We start from the raw sequence: 22,687 nt of genomic DNA on the forward strand, positions 1-22,687 counted from the left end.
CTCTGGCAGAGGCGTCTCGTTTGTAACGCGATAGAAGTCCGTGATGATAACCTAATTATTAGAAGTAATGTTACTTTAGTGAGATCGCTGGCATTTTTACAATGTTTGTACAAGCATCAGCAATCTAGAGGAGAAAGACACTTTGGCACAAGCCAGACTTTTTCTTGGCCCATTATTTAAAACTCATAAATTATAAACGAGCCCCTTTCCCTCCACACTCAAGAGGAACTCAGCTCCTTTGCAACAGCGTCTGATGCGCTGAGCTCCAGCCACCCATTTAAAACACAACTCACAACTTGTTTGCCAAGGCCAGCCATGGGGCTCAGCCCAGCCTCGCCTTTCTTTGTAAATAGGAACCACATAATCCCTTCCCCTTCCTTCCCTGCTCCCTCCATCCACTGCAGACCCAGGGGCAGGGGCACAGAGCTGCTCTGGCTGAGGTGCATTGGAGGGCACCAGGCTTTGCTGAGGCCATGACCCCAAATGCATCAATGGGCTTTGGATCTCTGCTTGATGGTCTGGTCCATGCGGTGACCCCCTCTTGGGTGGGGTTGATGCCAGTTTTGTGGGGCTGGAAAAGCAAAGCCGAAAGTGCCCTGCTTCGTTAGCAAGAGCACTGCAGGCTCTCAGCCCTGGTCCCCCTGAGCAGCTGCCATCATGGGACCATACCTGAAGGATGGAGCCCCTTGGCAGCTCCAGGAAGACCCCTGACTTTGTGGGGGACCAGCAGGGTCACTGGGACTCCATTGCCAGGAGGAGACTGAAGGAAGGATGAGCCTCGGGAGTGTCTGCATGCTGCCAGTGCCATGCCAGCCCTGTGAACCAGCCTGCAGGAAGGCCTGGGCACAAAAGGGGTTCCACTTGGGAAAAAAAAACAAAACAAAACAAAAAAAAAAAAAAAAAAAAAAAAAAAAAAAAACAGGGAAAAAGGATAGAGCTGCTGGGCTGCTGCTGATGGGGCACCTGGGTGGCAGCTGCTGGCTGGGGCGGGAGGAAAGGAGCTGTGGTCGTGCTGCCATCCATCCAGCTCTGTGCCAGTGCGCAGAGTGTGCCCAGTGGGACACACACAGTGGCAGCCCCACAGGGTTGCACACTGCTGCAGCCCCACAGGGAACAAAAGCCATGAGGCAGCACAAAGGAGCCGGTGCTGCTGGGCCAGCCAGCGGCTGGGTTGGCTGGCTGGGGCTCCCTTTCTAAAAGGTGGGAGATGGGCCTGGCCACTTTTGGGGGGCTAAACGCCAGGCTGGCAGGCAGGCAGCAGCCCCCATTGCCAGGCGAGGCAGGGCAGTGGGCACACTGTGGGCCTCGTGGGGAACACGCCTGGAGGGGGAGGGAGCAGGGCGGCTCTGTTCAGGGCTCATCAATCACACCCTGCACACTTTTCATCCAACAGCAGTTCCTCCTCCTTCAGCTCGGGCCTGAGCCAGCTGGGACCTGACCAAAAGCCTGGCCAGCAGAGGCACAGCCCGGTCCCTGAGCTGGAAAGCCCTGGCATAATGTGGCTTCCAGCCAGCAAGACTGTGAACGAGCCCCTTCAGTCACAAAGATGCCAAAAGGGAGCCTGCAGGCAGCGAGGTGTCTGTGCCTGCATGCCCAAGCCTCTGCTGATGCCCAGGGTCCCAGGAGCTCCCTGAGCTGTGCTGGGATGAGCCCAGAGAGGCTCAGCTGCAATGGCCATGAGCACAAAGCTGAAGAAAGTCGGCACAGGAGCTACAAAGTGGCACGATGGGGGGATTCTGGGGAAAAATACTCCTGAACGTACAATTTCAGCACTTATATTTGCTTATCCTTTATTTGCTGATGTGCAGTTCTCCTTGTAGCAGCAGAAGCTCTGGGAGAGAGTAGATAACCACACCAGAGTGAGGTGTGAAAGCTGGATCTGTGTTCCTGGGCCAGCTTTTAGGATATTTTGGGGCAAGAAGGGCTAGGCAGGGCAGCAGGCTTTGCTGCAGACCCTTTGACACCTCTGTTTTGCACACAGTAGCGGGCTTACCTTGATGTCTCTGGATGCTCAATACCTGTAATTTCTCCTTCCAACCAAATTTACAGCCATTGGATAGGAAACAGGGAATTACATGGCACAGAGGCCCATGGGGAAATCCCTCTTCTAGGGGAATCCTGAAGGAAGGAGGACGAGACCTTCCTCTTCCATGTTTGTGCAGAAGATCCTTGTAGTTAATCCCATGTAGTAGAAGAGCACGGGTCTCCTGTCCCAGCCTTGCTGAAGCTGCCCCAGGGGTCAGGCAGGAAAGGAGAGCTTGTGGCACGCAAATATCAAGGGAAGAGGAAAACACACCTTCCTCAGGAAGAGGTGCCTGCCCTTCTGGAAGGGCCTTGTGTGTGCTGGAGCTGTGCCTGGAGCTGTGTCAGAGCGACAGGGCAATTTCCCTTCTGTGCCCTGGGGTCTCTCTACATCCCTGCTTTTAGCCACACTCTACAAAATAAACTTCCCCGGGATTCTTCTTCCCTAATAGCCTTCTTCCCGGGGCCTTTTGAAGACTTGCCAGTGTAACAGGGCCACTGAACGTTTTCCAAGTGCTTGGATGGGCACACAGCCCTGCTTACCCCTGGGCACTGCCTCCAGGAACCGGCTCTCATGGATGGCAGGATCCTGGCAGCAGAGGGGCCAGCAGAGGGATCTGTCAAATCTCGTGTGTTATTGTGGTGATAACTGTGGCAATATTGTGCCCCAGGCTGTTTCCATCATGCAGCCTTGAGGTGGTGCCTTTGTTTGAGGGCTGCTTCCATCTTCAGTGCATGTGGTAGCATGGGGGCTGGTTGGGTCCATCGTTCTCCCAGAGGTTTCTGTTTCATCAGCTCCCCTGGCTCACATCATCACTGTGCTGCTGAGACATCCCTAAAGCTCCCGGCCATCCACAAATTCCATTTGATGGCCATCATGTTTCTCCCACTCTTCTTTTTAATCCAGTTTTCTTTCTTCTCTTTGGACATTCAGAGACTCTTATCCAGTAGACCTCTTGCAAAAAATAAAACAAACACCACCACCGACAAAAAACATCTGCAGTTGCTCAACACTGAGACTTAGTTATTTAACTCTGAACACAGTGAAATCCAGGAACTTAGAGAATTGCAACCCCCTCCTCAAAAGACAGAGCAGCAACAGGAGACACTTGGCCTGTGTGTAGTGAATGGTTTCTGCTTTCCACATCCTTGAACACTCCTGCAAAAACAAACAGGTAACGAATGAGAAACTCAGTAACAGGATCCAGCTGGGTGAATGGAAAGATCGTATGCTCTTGTTTTAGCATTTAAAACACAGCTTTAGGTGTAATTAAAGCAGTCGTGTTCTACAAACAGAGGAGCTGAGCAAGGCAACAGCCCTCCTCTGGAGCCCATGCTGTCTGCCTCACTGCGGGCGGGAGTTTTTACAGCAGGGGGGACGGAAGAGGGTAGATGCTTTCCTAGTGGACATCCTTTCTTTGCTAAAGAGAAAGTCTGGTGTTTGCAGGCTTCTGTTCTATCAGAAAATGACATATTTCAAACCCCTCTTCTTGCCATGGGTGTGCTGAGCAAGCTTGCATCACCAGAATTTAAACCCTTCATAGTTTTAAACCCAACCATAGTTTTCCTGACCAGGTGTATTTTATTTAAACTGTTGTATCTTATACCTGTGTCCTGTACAAATGGCAGCGTAGGTGATAATCCCATTAATAGTGTATCAGGGTAGTACAGCCCCTAACCATGAGCAAGGCTGTGTCTATAGAGCACCTAACAGCAGGGCTCTGGGCTTACAGTGATGGCTGTGTGTGGACTGAGCCTGGAGTAAGCTAAGGTAGTAATCTGTACAGCTAGCCTGTGCCCTTAAAGATGTGCTGGGTGAGCTGGGGAGAAAGCAGGGCTGTGAGAAGGCTGTTAGAAGGCTCCACTTCTGTTCACAACCCACATGTAGGGAAGTGATCTCATGTCCTTGCCAGCTGGTGCCTGTTGGCCCCAGGGACAGACCCTGCAGCACAGTCCCAGCAGCCCCACCGCCATGCCCCATGGGTGGCACAGCTGCTGGGCAGCCACGCTCTTCTTCCCTGCAGAGGTCCTGGGAGGACCAAATCCCCAGGGACAAGAGCTGAGGCTGTCAGTGAAATGCCCTGACTGTATCTCCCCACGCTCTCCCTTCCTTGCCACCAGTCCAGTACTCTGATATCCACAAAGGACCCAGTGGAATTTTGATTTCTCTGGGCCATCCTGGTTACCTTTGGGTGGCTGGCACCATCTCTGGCCCTTGCAAAATTTGTGTGCCTCTTCCAGGCCACAGTGAGCAGTGCTTTGGCTAAGAGCTCATCAGACTCTTTGAACTGTTGAATAGAAGGCACTGGATGATGGATGAAAACATTTTAGTTTCAGGTCTTGGTTTGGGAATAAAATATTTTGGTGGCGTGGTGCAATCCTTGCATTTCCCAAGTGAGCCCACAGCCGCACCCTAAAAGCTAGGAGGTGAAATTAACTCGGTGTTTAACTCAAAGCTGAATAGTGCAGCCCTTCTTCGTGTTCCTTCCCTACCCAAGTGTGTCATCCAAGCCTGAGTGTGCTCTGCCTCTTGCCTTTACTGCACTGACACATGACTGTTAATTTTAATGAGCTGAATGAAACCCACCAGGATCCACATCGAGGTTTTAGGTAGCTCAGACTGGGCTGTCAAGCCTCCCTTGCAGTCATACAAGGAAAGACGATGACTTTTGGAGTTCAGGGTTCGCATTCTCTGTGTTTCTTCCTGTTCCCTGCCATCCAGGGAGAAGAGTAAGAGAAAGTGTTGGAGGGTTTGGCAGGGCAGTGCAACTTGCTGCACTCCCGTGCCTGCTGTGCTCCTTTGCTTCCTGTGCCAGCTGCGAACACTCAGTGAAGAATGCCGAATCGCCAAGGGAAAAATGAAAGCCCATTAGCGTGGCGAGCTGGGGGATTCACTGCTGAGAGCCTGCAGAGCACTTATCTGATGGAGCGAGACCATTAAGTGCCGGGAGGTGCAGCACCCCCCGGGTGCGGACAGCGCGGGGGTGCCCGCTGGGCTGACGTCCTGGCACAGCCCCGTCCTGGGACAGGGACAGGGGCAGGGACAGAAGCCTGGGCGGCGGCAGGGCGCCGTCTCCCCTCCAAATCCCGGCTCTGCAGTGAGCGGCGGCTCCGCCGACCCGGCCGGCCCCGGGGGGTCCCGGCAGAGCTGGGGCCGGGGGCGCTGCCCGCCGGTTCCCGGCGCTGTGTCCCCTCCCCCATCACCCCCTGTCGCTGCCCCTCGGCCCGCAGGGTCAGGCCGGGCCGCGCTGCCCGTCCGAGTCCCGTGACGGGAGCGGGCGGCCGGCAGCGGGCAAGGGAGCCGGCGGTGCCCGGGACCCCCGGTGCGGGCTGCCCCCGGCGGGCTCCCATTGGCCGCGGGGCGGGACGTGCCGCCCGCTCCGGCCCTATATCAGGGCAATATTGCCCCGGCGGGGCGCGGGGCAGGTGTCGGAGCGGCGCTGCCCGCGCAGGCATGGACCTGGGGTACATCTCCATCGGGCTGTGCCGCGGGGTCTCGGTGCCCCCCTGCCCGCGACGGGGACCCGGATCCTTCCCCCCGCCGGACATCGCGGCCCCCCCCCCCGCCGCCTGCCTGCGCGGGGTGCGCGGCGGTCCCGTGCCCCGGCTACGAGCGGCCCCGCGGAGCTGGGACACCGGGAGAGCGCTGCAGGGACCCACCGCGCCCCGACGACTCCGGGACCCGCCGCCCGACCCCTCCGGAGTTCGGCCGCCCCCGGCCCCGTCCCGGCTCCCCGACCCCCGGGGCGGCCCCGGCGGCGTCCCGCACCTTCGAGTGGATGCGAGTGAAGCGGAGCCCGTCCGGGAGAAGTGAGTGGGGCCGCAGGGCGCGGGAGGGGGCCGCTCCCATCCCTGCTCCCCTCTGCCCCTCTCCTGCCCCGACCCTCGCCCCCCAGTCCCGCTCCCTTCCCCCGCCCCCGCCCCGCTGAAGCGCGGTGTTTTTCGGCGTTGCAGGCGGCGCGGCGCCTCCCGCCTGCCCCCTGCGCACCAGCTTCAGCACCCGGCAGCTCACGGAGCTGGAGAAGGAGTTTCACTTCAGCCGCTACCTGTCGCGGGCCCGCCGCCTCGAGGTGGCCCGCTCGCTGCGCCTCCGCGACGCCCAGGTGAAGGTCTGGTTCCAGAACCGCCGCATGAAGCAGAAGAAGCGGGAGCGGGAGGCGCTGGCAGCCCCCCGGGCAGCCCCGGGGAGCCCCCCCTGAGCCCCGCCTGGGCGTCGGGGCTGCGGCCGGCTCCTCCGTCAGGGCCGGCCCCGCTTTCGCTGCCGCTTACCTGCGGCCGTGTCGCGGAGCATCGGCAGGGAAAGTTGCTGCCGGCCCCAAGCGCCGCTGTTCGGCTCCGTCTTGGAGCCCCCGGCCGGGCCCAGCCAGCAGCCGTCGGGGAGCGGTGGGGGGCACCGGGGGCCCCGAGCTGCCGCCCTCTCCTGCGTTTATCTCGTGGGAAGGGAGCTGCGCGGGGCGGCGGCACGGCGGGTGGGCGAGCACGGCTTCTGGCAGCGCTCCTGCAGGAGCCGGGGGAGCCTCGACGGGGCAGGGCAGAGCGCGGAGGGCTTCCCCTCACGGCGACGGAAAGGATGCGCGCCGGTACCAAGTGTGGCGCGGAGCCCCCTTAGGACAAGCGCCCTTATCTCCGTCCCCAGGGCCACGGTGGCGGGGCCCAGCCGGTGCCCTCCCACGGCTCCCCTCCGGGCACCCCTGGGGTGGGGGGACAGGGACGGGACGGGACGGGACGGAAGGGCGCAGGGCCTCCTGCAGCTCCCTGGTCCCGGCTCCCGGCCGCCCGCCTCCCCCGGGCTCTCTTGTTGTGTACGGGTGAAAAACTGCACCGCGTTAAATCCGTATGCAAAACGGATTAAAGCGCAGAAGGAGCCCGGGGATTCCTGTGTCTTTCTCTCGGAGTAGCGGTTCAGAAAGTGACAGCCATTGGTTGCTCCACAGAAGCGCAAAATTCACCAGGGATCCCAGCTTCCCCGGATTTCACCTCTCCCAGAGGTAAAGCAGAGGTATCCAAGAGGACAGAGCAGCCGACCCCAAACACTTCTGCAGCACCTGGACGGTGGCTGGGCAAGCATCGTGGCGGCGCAGAGGGACGCCTCTGGATCCACGGGACAAAACAATTTTAGACGACTCTCCCTCTGCTTTGGACTTCATCTGGCTGTGGGACTTCGGGGTGAAGAAAAAGTCGTGGGGAGAGGGATCCTGGGGGTCCAGAGCGCGGGGTCCCCAGCTGGGAGCCAGCCCCAGACTCCCACAGCTGCGGGGCCTCGTGTTGTGCTTACACACCGTGTCCCCACTGTACTTGGAAAGTACAATAAAGCTGGCGGCTGTGCATGCATGCAGGGACTTTTTGGTTTTGTACACAGGGTCACGGCTCCTTCCAAGTAGTTGATGCACTTCACAGGTTACCACGGAAAAATTCCCAAGGCAGAGCTGCTCGTATGAAACCCACAGCAACCGAAAGAAATGGGGTGCAGTCTTTATTGCAGCAGTGACACCAAACGACCTTTTATACGGCAGGATGATGATTCATTTAAAAAAAAATAGGAACTAATATTTCTGCCAGCTTTTTTTTTTTTTTTTTTTTTTTTTTGATAAGATACTACTTGAAGCAAAACAGAGTAAGATGTAGTAAAATTCATGGAAATTCATGTCAATAACTTTTTTTTTTTTTTTTCAATCTGATCATTAAAAGCAAGTCAACTCCAAGCCAACTATTTTCAGCTGCTTTTAAGGAACATTTTACACCAAGTCTACTGCTAGTAGTCTGTTTCTAAACAAAAAATGCTCCTATATATGCAGCCAGAATAAGCTTATATGCTTATAAGCTGTCTTCTCAGAGCGCATGGTTCACATGCAAACTTCAGAAGACAGCTGTGTTTTCAGTTGCCTCCAAATTCGTCACATGCCCATGGGGCTGCTGGTTTGTCAGCCTTTTATTTTCTTAATGGTTTTGACATTTGTGCTAGTCAACTTCAGGCCAGAGGAAAGTTTTCCACACTGGTGGCATGCTCCTGCACTACCAAACTGGAAAGAAAGATTCTCATTGATTTTGGTGGTTCTTGACCGGCCGTTAGACCACACTAAGTCTTTTACAAAGAATGTTTTCAGGCCATATATTTTCCCGACTAAAGAAATACACGTGCCAGCATCGTAGCAGTGCACAGTTCTGTATCAGTCAAAATGACACAGCCTGAATATCTAGAGATTTACTTGCAAATTAAGATGAAACCTTACAACTCTTTTATGGTTGTCTGAATAAATTTGCTGGTATGAACACAAACATATTCTGTTTAAAAAAATGGTACTTAGTATTAAGTGTAATTTCTGCTCACACAACAGGGACAGTTTAATGGCATCTCTCTTCCTCACAACCAGTTTTTACTGTGTAAGATATTACTCCTTTGCACTGTTCTGTCAGCAAGATACCCAGAGGAAGGAGATAATGCAAGTCATGTGCCAATTCCTGAATAATTAAATAAAAATGCCTCCGATATACATGGGTGCACACATGAGACAAATAAATGATAGATAAGGTCTAAGATTCACTCATTTAATATCCCAAGAGTTGTCTCTCACACATGTTCAGTTTGATGCCTAACAGTTGGAAGCAGGTTTTAGGTTATGCAGATAGAGGTAAGAGCATGGGCTGTAATTCTCACCAGAGTCAGAACAAAATCCCCCAGACTTGCCTCAGTAAATACCCAGCACCATATAATTTATCACAAACTATGAAAATATTATTTTCTGGCCTTATTTTCCTCCAAACATCATTAGAAACCACAAAAAGACCATTCTATTTCAGTCTTATATTAATTTTTGCCTACTGACTATTGCTCAAAGAGCCACAGGCTACCAAGGGGATATGAACAATATAATTTTGTTTATGTGTTCCCATTTTGCTTGAAACAGAATAAAAAGGAAGAACAAAAATATATGGAAGGCTTCCAAGGAGAAAGAAAATAAAAAAGTTGTTAAGTTACTGTTCATAGGCAGTATATGTGAGTGTATAGATTTGATATCCTTTGGCCGGGTAAGTGATAACAGAACATCACACATCTTTGAAAGCTGAGCTCAGGCAAGAAGCCAGGCTGGCTTTGGTATCTGGCTGCCCAAGAAGAACAGAAAAAGTATGTGGTCACGTGCCAACACAGCACAGGGAACGCTTTGCTGAGGGTCAGACCAACTACTCTGGTTTATGGTATCAGCTGCATATACAAGTTTATTTTGAGCATCAAAGAACACAACAGTAAGCCAGAAAACAAAAAAATATGCAACCCAATCACCACATTTTAATCTTCTTTTAAAAGTGTGCCATTTCCTCTGTTGGTAAAACCTGGAACAGTGGCTTACATATAAAACAGTACAGATTATTAACAGAGTAAAATAGACTATTACCTCTTTTAAGAAAAATATTTGCAGGCAAAGTTACAAAATGGAAAGACCTCCTTGTAGTTTCAGCTATTTGTCTTTAACAGCTAATAAATCATACTTATGATATGTCCTGTACTGCTCCGTTAGCCTAAATTCCAGTAAATCCTGAGAACGGTTGCAAATCCCCGATGACCAAGGAGACAGAGGTATGGAGAGTAACCTCAAGTAAGACATGATAGTTACCAGGTTAGCATTAACAGGTGACTGAAGTGTAGGGGAAACTCCTTCTCTTGTTGATATATGGCTACCTACTTCTATATGTGAGTTGCTCAAACATAAGCATCTTTTTTTTATTGCTTTTCCTAATGTCACTGAGCACTAATGTTTGCTAGGAGCCTTTGGCCAGGAAATCCCCCTGAAAGAAAGAGGTGAGTCAGTAACATTTGTGTTTTCTAATCATAATGACATCTGTTAGTCAAAACCACCCCCCAACATACCCCTACAAAGGGGCCCCATACTAATTCTGGGCAATACATAGGAAAATATCCTTCCCAGAGCCAGTGTTCTATTGTATTTTATTTTTATCAAAAATTAATTGCTGTTCTTGAGCCAGATGAGCAAAGTAACCCTCAGCTGGGCAAAATTTGAATCTTCTGTGACTTATATTAACACCTGTGTAGAGTGCTAAAATCTCAGATAGAGATACAGCCCTCAGAACTATTTGTGAACAGGACAAAATTTCCACAAGATTTCCTCTCTACTGAAAAAACTGGGCCACAGGCCCACAAAAGAGCTTTTCATAAACATTTTTTTTTCTCATGTTCTTGTTTCCTGAAATGACAACAGCCCCTGGTGATAAACAGATTGAAAAACAAATGTGTAAGTAAACAAATACATGAACTAATATAATATATATCAATCTATCAGACTTCCCACCACCTGGAAAACAAGTCTTTTAATTACCCTTCATCAGAGAGCATAATGTTGCAAACAATAAAAGAAATTTCATTTATTTTTTTTTTCTGGAGATCAGGGCATTTTTAGCCAGGATGGCATACCATGCCTTACGAAAATACTAAGATGACTGTACTCAAGTTGTCTGGTCCCTGGCCTTACAGTGAAACCCCCAACCCATCAGAAAACGGGGATACAACGCACTGGGGTGCTTGCACCTCTGCCTAGCTCTGCGGAGAGCAAAGGCCTTTGCAATGGATTGATTGGTGCTCCTCTGGCTGTGCATAAAATTACAGCTGGATGAGAATTCAGTGGATCTGCTTCTGCTCAGCAAAAGGAGCCATTCATTTTGCCTCTACAGCCTATGAAAGATGTCTGTGTCCCAGTAATATGATTTTTGTGACATTAGTATAGGAGTAGAACCTGAGAGCTAAGGCTTCCCAGCCATTACTCTTCATCTTGACTGTTGTGAGACACTAAATCTGCATTCCTAATGTCCCTTTTTATGTTTCTTTAACAAGTAAACTAGATTAAAGACAATAAAGTTTAGAGTGGTACTTGAAAATAGATAAAAATCTCACTAAATTTTTTAATGGCTACTGAAGATCAGATTTTGCCCAGTTACTGTTCAGATAATGGACACAGCTTTTATTCCTGGCACTCGCTAGTATCAAATCCATATGTTAAGCATAGATATTGGAATAACTATTTTTAAAGCCCGCACATTTATGGATTTATAAATTATGCCATTTATATATGGAGACATTTTCTCCAACACCTGAGCACATCAAATCCAAAGACAATTATCCAACAGTGTTAAAAGCCTGTCAATAAACCCCATCTATCCATCTCTTTAATAATTCATCTGAGTAAATGTGTGGTAAATGATGTCAATGGGTTATCACACCTATTTCCTCATGCTGGAGAAACTAGACCCCAAAACATGTGCATACAAGGTGTCAATGTTCTGCAGTAAGTCCGTGATTTTGTAAAACTTTATAATTGTAACCAGCACTGCAACTTTCACTTTAATGTGACCAGGCAGCCAGTTCAAACAAAAAAAGGTACAGGACTGTTGAACACCCTTAATGTCACGTCTCACTCAAGAAATGGACCACCTGGTGCTTCTGGTTGCTTTTCAGAAATAGTACCAAATCAAATTGATTCAGTAATATGATTTGAGACATCACAGGTGTGAATTGTTAAAGCAAGAGCGACATGAGAAAAGGACCATCACAACTCTGGGGCTAATCATAAATGTGAAAACAAAAACAAAAATACCCTGTCTGTATGTTGTCAGTATGATCCACAGTGCTGCTGCGTCATCTGTGATCTCACCTACCCCAGAGGCAGATGGTTGTGCTTTCAAAGGCAAACTGGAAGAGCACAGCTCTGCCCTGTTCTTCTGAAGTTTTTTCCTAAATAAAAAGTCTGTTGGATTTAATAAAAAGGTGATAGTATGTCTGGATTTTGTCAGCAGTGGTCACATCCAGGCTGGGACACCCACATCTGCAGTCACCACCAGCCTGCAATTCATTTCCTAAATCCCTTCATATAAGAAGTGGAGAAAAGAGAAGCATAAATGAACCCAGAGGTGAAACTGCCTACGTCAACAGCCATGATAACCCGAGACTGTATTCTTGGGGCTGCATCAAAATGTGCTCTGTTTTTAAGGCAGTGTACCAGCCGTGTAGAGAGAGGGTCTCCCCCTCCACATAACCTGAACTGTCTTTCAGGTAAGAGGCCCTATGATCAAGCCAGTGATCAGAGCTCTGGAAGACTTTTTTCTTCATTATCTCTGAAAGCAAATTTCTACTTTAGAATGACTAAAGGGCATTTGTTAGCTCACAGACAAATGCAGATGGCGATACACCACACTGGGTGGGGACCTAGTACTGAACTAGCCAAATCTTACGGTTATATAAAAAAAATAAATAAAAAGTCTATCCAGTTTTAAAGACCATTTGTTCTTTATCTAGGTTTTACTGTGGGAAAATTGATGCACTGGGCTATAGCATTTGTTCTGCAGCCTGGACAAGCCCAAAGTGAATACTGACACCCTAATGATAGTAACGGGGTCCTTATAGGAGAAACTGTGAAAGTGTTCTGACCTTCCATCATGCATAGCTCTGATTTTTGAATATCATGAGGCTCCACTTGGAGATGGGCTCAGGGAGCTTAAGACAGGCGTGGAAGCTCTGGGGTGACTTAGTGACTGTGCGTCTTGATAGCACTGTCGGAGGAAGGAAGAAATGTCTGAACTGTCACTCTGTTCTTCTGTGCATAACACCATGATGATGACAACTTTGTAGTTGAGCCTAGAGGAAGTCCTCCTAGAGGAAGACTGCATGGTCAGCATTATAATTGACACCCCATGCTGCAGAAAGATCATCACTCATGCATTCTCATGCTGTTTCCAGACTGCAGCTATGCTGATAGTGCAGGCTGACTGACCATCTGACCCATCAGTGTAAGTCTCCTGCACCAGAGCTGAGATATATTGGCAAGTCCAGGTATTCATTTTACTAAACAAATTTAATTTTGAGCTTCTGACTAAGAAGACTTCAGATTCTAACAACATTAGCCTTGTAACTTTTGCCAGCCTTTGGGGAATTAAGAGGAGATAATGAATTGGGCATGTCACACTTACATGTGGCTGGTAGCTGGACTGGAGTTTAGCAAGCCTCTGCTTTTTGCACGTTTATGGAAACTGAATCTGGCACATGTGGCTCAAAACACTTCTGAATGAGACATTCCATTTTCATGTCCCAGTGTTAAAAAAGCTTCAAAGTGCATATTCTTTGCAAAACATTCTGAAATCACTGCTGCACTGCTAAGTGAGCAATATTTGCTCACACAGCATACACATTTTATTTCTCTACTTGTCTCAAAAAGGACCAAAGGAGATGCCTGGTGCTTTTCTCACATCCTTCTACTGGTGCCAGAAAAAGAATCTATCTGATCTCTGGAGGTATCCAGCCTCACCAGCTCATACCCACAATTAGAAGACCATATGTTTTTAATGTATATACATTCAAGTCGTTTCAGTCATCATCATTTTTTTCTTTACCACTGTTGTACCCTGGGGAGAAACAATGTCAAGTAAGAACTTCTACAGCTATAATGAAGGTAAGGCAAAGCTTTTCTTATTCCCTTTATGGAAAAAGACAGTGACTGTAAGTGGAATAGATTCAACATTTGAAGTTTATGTTACATCATATGTTGTGAATCAATTTTCGGCCTCCCTCAGAAATACACCAGGACAATCCTGTATGGCCAGGCTACATGTTTAAACTGGAAGTGTTGAAAAAAAAATATCTAGAGAAAAGCTTCTTATTCATGAGGCATCAGGGGGAATGATTCAGAAAAATAAAAATTCACTTCCCTGTAAGCTTTTTAAAAAAGGAGATTTCACATCTGGAGGCAAACAGGTTTATAAAATATGACTCAGCTCTGTAGCATTTTTCTGTAAAAACTGAAAGGTCCATACTGACAACAGATTGCTCTCTGAAGACTGAGTAATTGGGCCAAGCCAGTCACTACTCTTCTGCTGCAGTGAGTCATACAGTGCCTCCTGCATGAGAAGCTGTGAGCTGCGTCCTGTCCTGACTCAGCAGTGAGAGTGCTCACATGAGATCAGAGATGTTTGTGTCCCTGCTCTGGTGTGTTGGTCTGTGCAGAGCCCTCAGCCATGAAACCTCCTCACTAGAGCACTCCCCAAGGCTATGCAGGTAGAGTGGGATGGTTAGGACTCCTGTGATTTCACAGTAAACTTTCTTCTCAGATGTTATACATACCTGTCGGAATTCTGTTTTGCAAGAGACTTGTACACATAGGACTGAGAAAGTGTTTTTTTTTTTTTTTTTTTTTTTTTTTTTTTTTTTTTTTAAGGTGGGTCTTGCTTTCTCTCTTCTATTTCTAAGATCTAGAAGGGGTTTTGGCTTTATCCCTGTGTGAAACAGTGACACATTTCTAATCTCAAAAATCTTTTGGGAGAAGGAAACCATTTCCTGCCCTGCTCTACAATTAATCACAGTACATCCCTCTTACAGTGTGCTACAGATAAATAATTCATTACAGCTGCCTCTTCCCCTCCATGCAGGGGAGGCAGTTGTGATCATTTCCACAGGAAAAAGAAGAAAGTTGATTCTTTCTATGCTAGCCTCCAGAGAAGGATTCAGATCGTCTCACAAGGTGTTAATAAACCTCCTCAGAATTTACCACACTTGTCCAGAAACTGAGCTCAATTGCAGCTCTTTAATTTTCCAGATAACATCTTTAGAGTTTGAGAAGACTTGCCTAAAAAGTGCCTACAGTCAAACTGTGAACAATTATTCTGACTTTTGTTGGCAAGATGGTTCAGGATTTTGCTGCAGTATGAGCTATACAAACATGAGGATGTACCTTTAGGGCCATTGCTACCACCAGCTGGAGCCATGTTTGCTACTTTGACATTCCTGCAGATTTGATGATGCAACCATGATCCATGCTTAAAAAAATATATATATATATAGTGTCTGATAAATTAGAGATTAAAAAAAGATGGACAAGAATGGAAGCAGTCTATTATTACAGATTCAACCTCAGGCAGCCAAAGACAGAGTCAGCATGGCAGGGAAGCTGGAGGAAAGCAGCAGTGACCACGTGAGAGCGTGTGCAGGGAAAATCCAACCGAAGCTGCTGTCTCCCTGCTGGGAGCTCCTGCTCGCAGACCCCTCTGATTGGAGTTCTCATTTAAGAGTCCAAACCTGATCCCATATAACACCAACTATGTGGAACTATTGCTCTGAATCCACCACTTGCATGGAGAAATGTTCTCCATGTGCAGCTGAGGCCCTGCCAGGACCCACCACTGATGGGCCTGATAAGCCCCACTTGGGGCCCTCACCACACCCTGCCCAATGGCCCGGGACACCTATTTAAAGCTCAGACAAGGGCAATGCCCCTCTTTACCTAGATAGGGCTTGTCTGTGCCCTCATCTATGGCTTGATGTCCCTGTCCCCATGGTAGTGCCTGGTGCCCTGGGCTGGGCCGTCTGTGGAGGCTCTGCCCTGTCACCCCTTGCTGTGCCCTGAGACTACCTGCGGGCAGCCCCCAAATGGAGGCTCAGGTAAAGCTGGGAAGATCAAGACCTGCCTTCAAGATCTAGCTGTTTCTCAGCATAGGGGAAAATCTCCTCAGCAGCTGCTGTGAATGACAGCAATGTGCAGAAGCCTGGGGGCTGATGATGCCTCCAGTAAGGAAAAAAGTGAAGCGAGGATTTCTGAACAACTACTTTGATTCTTGCTCAGTGCAGCTGTGAGTATGACAGATGTGCTAAAACGGTCTTGGTACCCCTGAAAATCTGACCCTGCTGAATAAAAGAAGGCAAGAAAGGAGGTGAGAAAGGGAGGAGAAAATGATTCATCTAATGGCTTTCATACACAGTTTGAGATCCCGTTTGCTTTCAGAAATGCTATTTTTGTACCTCTTAAAACTATGAAAACTCTTTCTGTCCTCAAACTCTTTCTGTCCTCATGTGGGTTGTTGGAAATGCATCAGCATTAATTGATTTGTGAGTTAAGTATGCGGTGTCTTCCATAAGTGCAAAGTGGTTAGTGTTAATACTCTGGCTACTGTATTTTTATAGAAGCATGTTCCTAGAAGTTGTACCTTATTCTATTTGCACAACTATTAGACCAAAGCTTGTATTTGCCTGGTGATAAAAATAAGGGAATACTGTGACCAACATGCAGTTAATATTTGTAATGTGAAGTCTATTGCAAAATACACCTGGACTTTCACGGGAACACCTTTATTCCCTGCTTAGTCATGAATTCTACTACAAGACATGCATGTCAGCTTCTCAAGGAAGTACACAGGAGCTGTGGAGATCAAAGTTAGGCCTCAGGTTTGTCTTTGGGCTCCCACATAGAGTAATACCTCCTTTAACCCTGTGAGTAAACTCAGGACTTTGTGTGATTGAAAAACTTGGAATTTGGCTTGTACTTGGGTGATTTTGGCACCATTCATCACACTGAAAAACAGTGGATTGTGCAAAACAGTTGACAGGCAGATACTTGCATTAAAAGTATACCAAATGCCCTGTGAGATCTATTTGATCGCGTTAGTCTGGATCCATCTGTTTGTTTCTCCATATGCTCTGCCAGGCTGCTTAACGCACAGAGAACCTCTGGCATGAAGTTGTGCTAGAAACACCCTCCTGCTGGTGCCTGGCACTGGATGTGTTGGCAGGGAGGACATGCTCGAGTTTTCCTTCATTGCAGAGATTCCCAGCAGCCATAATAGCTTTTTAAAGACACTGACAGGCAGCATAATTCAGAGCAGCCCCCAGGATGCCCTAAGTTACACCAGAGGGGCAGCCTGGCAGCAGGCCAGGCGAGGAGAAGGCGTTTCAGTGCTGGTTTGTTTGCTGCCTCTAAATGAGAGGAATCCCGTACTACCACTTGGCCTATTCTCAAACACCAGCCATACCACACAAGCAGTCTGTTTCAGAGATTTCACTCACCAGTGAAATTTCCGCACAATTCTCTTTCAGAAAGAACCATTCCTAATTGAATCTACAACTGTTAGCACTCCTCCCGTGTTTTGGAAAGGCCTGAGTTGTTAGAAACCTGCTCCATGGAAATGAGAGCAGTAGTTTGGGCAGAGCTCCCCAGTCGTGTGCTGAGAAAGTGCTCTGAAGGGGTCTGTCAAACAGCATGTGGCCTGAGGTGGTTGTCTTGGGATGAAGAAAGGTCGCTCAGCAGCACAGAACAGCTCTGTAGTATCCACCACCACCTCTGTGGTGCTCTGAAGAGGAATTCTTGCTGTTGGTGTTTGGCACACAATGCCATTGCGTTCAATTGGATTTACCCTATGATGTGTTTCATGAACTTGGGAACTGCAGCTCATGAAACTGAGCAGAATTCAAGTCTGGAGAAACTCAAACTCCTGCCCTTTCTGGGGATTTGTTCAATCTTACGTCCCATCACACAGATGCCAGCAATAGTGGGTGTGTTAAAATCAAAGCAGCTTAAAGCAAAAGACCAAAGTCTTTCATTGTCATCTCCCAGTTCCTCCTGTAAAAATATTCCCAACAATGCAATGCTATCTGCAAAGCTGGTATTTACAATGGCAGTTATTGGTATGTGCTATTGATAGCGGTGCTGTGCATTTTATTAAATATTAACATGGAACAGAAAAGTGATGCAAATTAAATACGTATGTTACAAACTGCCCAAATAATATTAAATGAACTAATAAGAACAGTCTTGGGATTTTCTAGGTAGTATATTAATCTTTATTCAAATTTAATTTTAAATTGAGCATATATATACATATATATATGACCTAGTCCTGCTTCCCTGGTGGACAGTTCAACCCTAGCAATTAACGCTTTACCTGGTAAAGGCAGCCCATGTGGAGAGGTGAGCTATGAGAAAACTGTGCTTCATCTTCTGGGCACACCTATGAAAGGTGAGACCCTTAATAAGGGGTAATGGTTCTGCTGTAGCTGCTCCAGTTGAACTTCTGTAATAAAAAGCCCATGGATAGTCTAATTCTGTCTTTTGCTTTCCCTTGAAATTCTATCTTAAAGTGCATTCTTCTCTGTGTTGAAATGAGAGCGATTAGCTCCTTGGGATCTGCTGTTATGCCTTTAAAATCTGTGAAAGCTGGGAAGCTTTCCATGGTATGAAGCAAGAATTACCAGAAAGAAGCTTGTGAATGTGTGGCCAGCTGAAGAAACAATTTGCATGCGGGCCCTGCAGGAAGCCAGGCTCAGCAGGAGCGATTCCCTTCCTCAAAGAGCAAGGGGGAGGAGAGAGGCGTGTTGAATAGAGGTAAATGTGGTGATGGAATCAGCTTCATTTCTAATACCTGTCATCACTAGAGATCTGCCTGGTGCATTTCCTAAGATACTCTGCATTCACGGTCCTTTCAGTGGGAGCAGGGAGGAGGATGGTTAATATAGAAACAAGAAACACCACCCCAATCTCCAGTCCCAGGGAAGGGAGCCTGAACACTTCTGTCCTGCCACACTTTGAAGGCATGGAACATGCTCCATTCACAGCAGTTTTCTTCAAATTTTGGCTACTCGTTTGGATTTGTTGGTATATTTTTCTTCATATGTATTACTCAATACCTGCTGGATTCTTTCTGTAATTCTCTTCTCTGAGTTAGTTTGCATCATCCATCTCCATTTCCGGAGATGAGCTGATTGTACCAAACTGAGCTCTACAGAGAAACCTTCTTTTCTGGGTAGGTGCTAACTTGCATTTGGCCTAGCTCATACCTTGTTCACACTCAGGCTTACCAGGGCAACTTTTGCACCATTTTATTTTTGGCCTTCTCAGTACTCATAGTACTTAATTTAAACTTAATTTAGACTGTTTTCATCTCTTAATGCAAGCCATTCAACTTCTCAAGGCTGCTCAGTTTCTGTAATTTTGGTGCTATTCATTTTACAACTTTAACTAGAAATGTGGCTTTCATCAGCATTTTAAAATAATCAGTCCTCTTCACATCACTGATTTCAATCTTCAGTCCATTGTCCCTGTATATTTGCTTCAGTCCATGTCCCAGTATACATGTATTTTCTTCTGCTTTTGTTGCTGCTCTAATAGCACTCTTCCACTCCCATGTGAAGTGGAATTTATTTTTAGTAACAACGTTGAGTAATTAAATACTAATTGTCAGAGGATTTCAAATACTTTGCAACATTAATACTGCCCTGTATCCATTTCACAGTTATCTTCTGGTATGTACTAGTAAACAAGACTTGAAATCTTACCCTACCTAGACTGAAACATATCATTGTGTTATCTGTCCTTTCCAGTACAATAAGTCTATTTGATAAAATGAGGTATTCTTAAAGTATAACTAAGTCTTTCACATCTCCATTACCTTCTCTGCAACCTGCATATTGGATTCATGATTTAATGTTACAGCATTTTTATAAACTTTGGATAGTCTTTATATCCAAAGACTAAGGCTTATATCCAATTAAGACCAAGAAATTAATGGTGCTTTAAAGGCAAGATGTACATCTCAAAATGCAAAGTTTTGGAATGACATATGGAATCTTAACTTGGGATGAAGAAAAGGCAGCTATACCCTTAACTGAGTTCCTTTAGTTATAACTTCATGTCCACAAGACACTTCAGGAAGCGTTTTCATCTAGTACATTGAAAAGAACTTATTTGGTATGATCCATAAAGAAAGCACTTGTGATTCTTGGAACAGCCTCCTGTCAAATTCAGATCGTTTTATACTCATGTTGCCTCTCCTCTTTGCTCATTTGTTTTAAAGGTCAAAAAATTAATGGTACAACTGATACACGCTCCAGGGATGTACAGCCATACCTAACATCTTTGTTCTTGTTCATTTCAGGGAAGAATTCTAACTTGCAATTAGTATGGCATGTTCAGGCAGTTAGAGGTTAACCTTTTTTCTACTTTCAGGCTCTAAACCATATTTAGTCATTTCTGTTATCTCCAGAGAACTATTGGGATTAAATCCTCATGTGTGTTGTAGCTCCATATAGCTTGAGTGCCAGAGGAACTGAAGATGGATTGAGTTGCCTTTCTTGGCAGATCGTAGGGCTGGTTACAGCATTCCCAGTAGCTCTTTCTACACTGAATTTAAAAATGAAAAATACTGTGTTCCTTTCATCCAAAAAATGTGGAATAGCCTGAACTCACACCTTTCAGATCCTTAGATATTGCCTCTACATGTCATGTGAAGCAAGCTAGCTAAGCTGACTTTCCATCAATAGTAGAGAGTGCCTGTGACTGGGGACTTGTCTGATCCAGAGCACATTTAAAGGTCCTTTGATGTTCTACCGGTCCAGCGTAACCTTGCCCTGACTCCTCTCCATAGGATCATAATCAAAGCTGTATACACATAATATAACACAAAGAGCTGCAAAGCATCTGCAATTATCCTTCCCTGTATACTTATTTTTCTACAAGTACAAATCTGAAGTGCCTGCGATATTTCAGAATTCAGCCATGTTTATACTGCTGAAGGATTTGGCATCTGCCATGAGTTAAACAACCAATGTCATTGCTCCCCAAGCATACGCTTTACTACTGTTTACTGGGTAGAGATGTGGCTAATAGTCAACCCAAGAATCCATCAAAATACTCAGAATTAGGATAAATATTCTCATCTATCATGATATTGGCCAGCATTTCTTGCTACCATTTGACAGATTGCAGTTGTGTTTTCACTTCCCTTGTGATTATATTTCCAAGTGAAGAGAATTATTACACCGTGCCTAAGTATGCAGTTGTGTCTCAGATAACATTCCAATTGGACGCGAATTTGAAGAGATTTTTTCTCAGACTGGATTAACTAAGGAGATCGAGACTTAAGTCCCAAAACACCACTTTGTATGTCTTTCTAAGTTTCTATCCTCTACCCACTAAGCACTTTAAAGGAAAGTTCTTTTTCAATGATATACAGCGATGATACTCAGGCAGTTGAATCATAGGGAGACACGTAGAGCTTCTTTTGCTGATGTTTGTACAACTGAAAATGCGTATCACAATACACAAAGATGTCCTCCACCATTTTGTGCCTGCTTTTTATGAAGCATGAAATTGTGTGGTTATCACAGGGCTGCAGAGAAACCAGAGGCTGTGTGACCATGGCGTGAATCGGTGGCAATGTGCCATTTGTGGTTTATGGCCTGGAGCACCTATGAAGATCTGAGCAGCGTGGTTTCTCGGTCCCCCGCAGAACAGGAACCCAAGTGACTGAATGAAGGCTGTCTGACTTAGTGCATTTCCACATCCTGAAGGGTTTGTATTTCAGCTTTATTGCTATGCGTGGAGCTCCACAAGGTATCCCATGAGGCCGGCTAGGGATCCCCAGCCGCCGCTGCACCCCACGCAGGTTCTCCCTGGCTGTTCAGCAGTACCCGCACTGCCCACGGGCTCCGCAGTCCAGAGGCACCCCGAGGCGCTGCCTCCCCTCTCCCTTCTCCCCCCCCGACCCGGCTGAACCCTCCCCGCGGCCCCCTCGGCGCCCAGCGGCCCCGCGAGGCCTCCAGGGGAGCGGGCTCGGCCTCGGGCCCCTCCCCGTGCCCCGCCCCGGGCGGTCGGGAGGCGGTCCCGGGGCGGAGCAGGCCCCGGATGCAGTCGGCCCCGCGGCGCGGCCCCAGTTCCTGCCCGTGCCCTCCGCCCGCCGGGGCCCGCTCGCCCTCCGCAGCGCGGCCGCGCCATGTCGCTGGTGGCGGAGGCCTTCATGAACCAGCTGGCCGGTGAGGGGCGGGCCGGGGCGGGCGGGCGGCAGCCGCCAGTCGCTGTCCCCCGGGAGCCGCGGGGCAGGCGGGGCAGCCCGGGTGACCTCGGGCAGCGGGGCGGGGGGGGGGGGGCCGGGGAACTCCGGCCGGGCGCCGGGGGCGGGGTGGCGGCGGCCAGGCTGTGGGTGTCGCCGTCCCCGCGCCCCGGGCAGCGGGCGGACACCCCGCCGGATCGGATCCCTGCGGGGCACGGCGGGCTGCGCTCCCACACCGCCTGCGGCTCCTCCTGTGCTGCCGGGCGCCGTCACCTTGGCGCAGTGACTAATGAATCACGGCCCTTGCATGGTCCCAAGTGCCTCGTGTTACCCGTTTGGCCGTTGCAGCCGAGCCTCCTTCTGTAGGGAGCTCGGTGTGGTTGGTGCCCCGCTCCCCGGGCATGTGCCGCGCTGCGTGTGTTGCGCTGGGAGCCGAGAGCCCTGAGGATGCCTCTGCCCTCGCTGGTGGTTCGCAGCTGGGCCGAGTAAACTGGCTGCAAGCCTGGTCGTAAAACAAGTGATGTGCATCGCTGCTGAGTGCATTAGCCAGACGTGCTCCCAAGGAGAAACATGCACCTCCGATTATTCCTTGCCGAGGTGTTCAAAATCCACTTAGTGCCTTGCACGCTGAGAGGCCGTGCCTTGGCCAGAGCTCTCCCTGCTCATTTCTCACTGTTGCTGGTTTCTTTCTGCTACACAGACTCACAAAGTATGAACACTGCAAGGAAACAGCGTGCTTATCTCTGCCACCCTGTTGAGGAAGAAGTTGGCGTTTGTCCCAGGAGCTGAATTGTCTCCCACAGGCTCTAACATGGGAGTCCAAGTTGGATTTCTAATGTGAATTCATAGACTCCAGAGCAGGCTTGCCTGGGACCGATTTGTTAGAGAAAAGGCAGTGGGCCTTGAGTCCGTGTGTGCAGAGAGACCCACAGGCACCCCAGAAAGTTGTGCTAGGCTCTTGGACTGGAACTTGTTAATTCATAGACGTTAGCATGGGTCGAGCTCACCTTCTGAGGGCCAGAACTTTGCTTCCACAGGGCAGGGAGATTAGGGCCTCAGCATTGCTTTGCTTTGTGCT

At 48.3% G+C, this 22,687-nt stretch overlaps 2 protein-coding genes across 2 annotated transcripts in view; both read left to right on the plus strand.

The window, feature by feature from the left end:
• The first annotated feature begins 5,659 nt into the window (after positions 1-5,659).
• Positions 5,660-7,324, plus strand: LOC137858292 (homeobox protein Hox-D1-like). Its single transcript, XM_068685771.1, has 2 exons — positions 5,660-5,832; positions 5,977-7,324. The coding sequence occupies exons 1-2, from the start codon at positions 5,802-5,804 to the stop codon at positions 6,219-6,221; spliced, it is 276 nt and encodes a 91-aa protein (XP_068541872.1). The 5' UTR covers positions 5,660-5,801; the 3' UTR covers positions 6,222-7,324.
• A 14,108-nt stretch (positions 7,325-21,432) lies between these two features.
• MTX2 (metaxin 2) overlaps positions 21,433-22,687 on the plus strand; it is a 32,116-nt gene continuing 30,861 nt past the window's right edge. Inside the window, exon 1 of the mRNA XM_068685772.1 lies at positions 21,433-21,592. Within this exon, the coding sequence (XP_068541873.1) occupies positions 21,553-21,592 (40 nt within the window). The 5' untranslated portion in view covers positions 21,433-21,552. The remainder of the gene's footprint in view (positions 21,593-22,687) is intronic.

This window comes from Anas acuta, chromosome 6, assembly GCF_963932015.1.
Source record: "Anas acuta chromosome 6, bAnaAcu1.1, whole genome shotgun sequence".
NCBI classification, from domain to species: domain Eukaryota; kingdom Metazoa; phylum Chordata; class Aves; order Anseriformes; family Anatidae; genus Anas; species Anas acuta.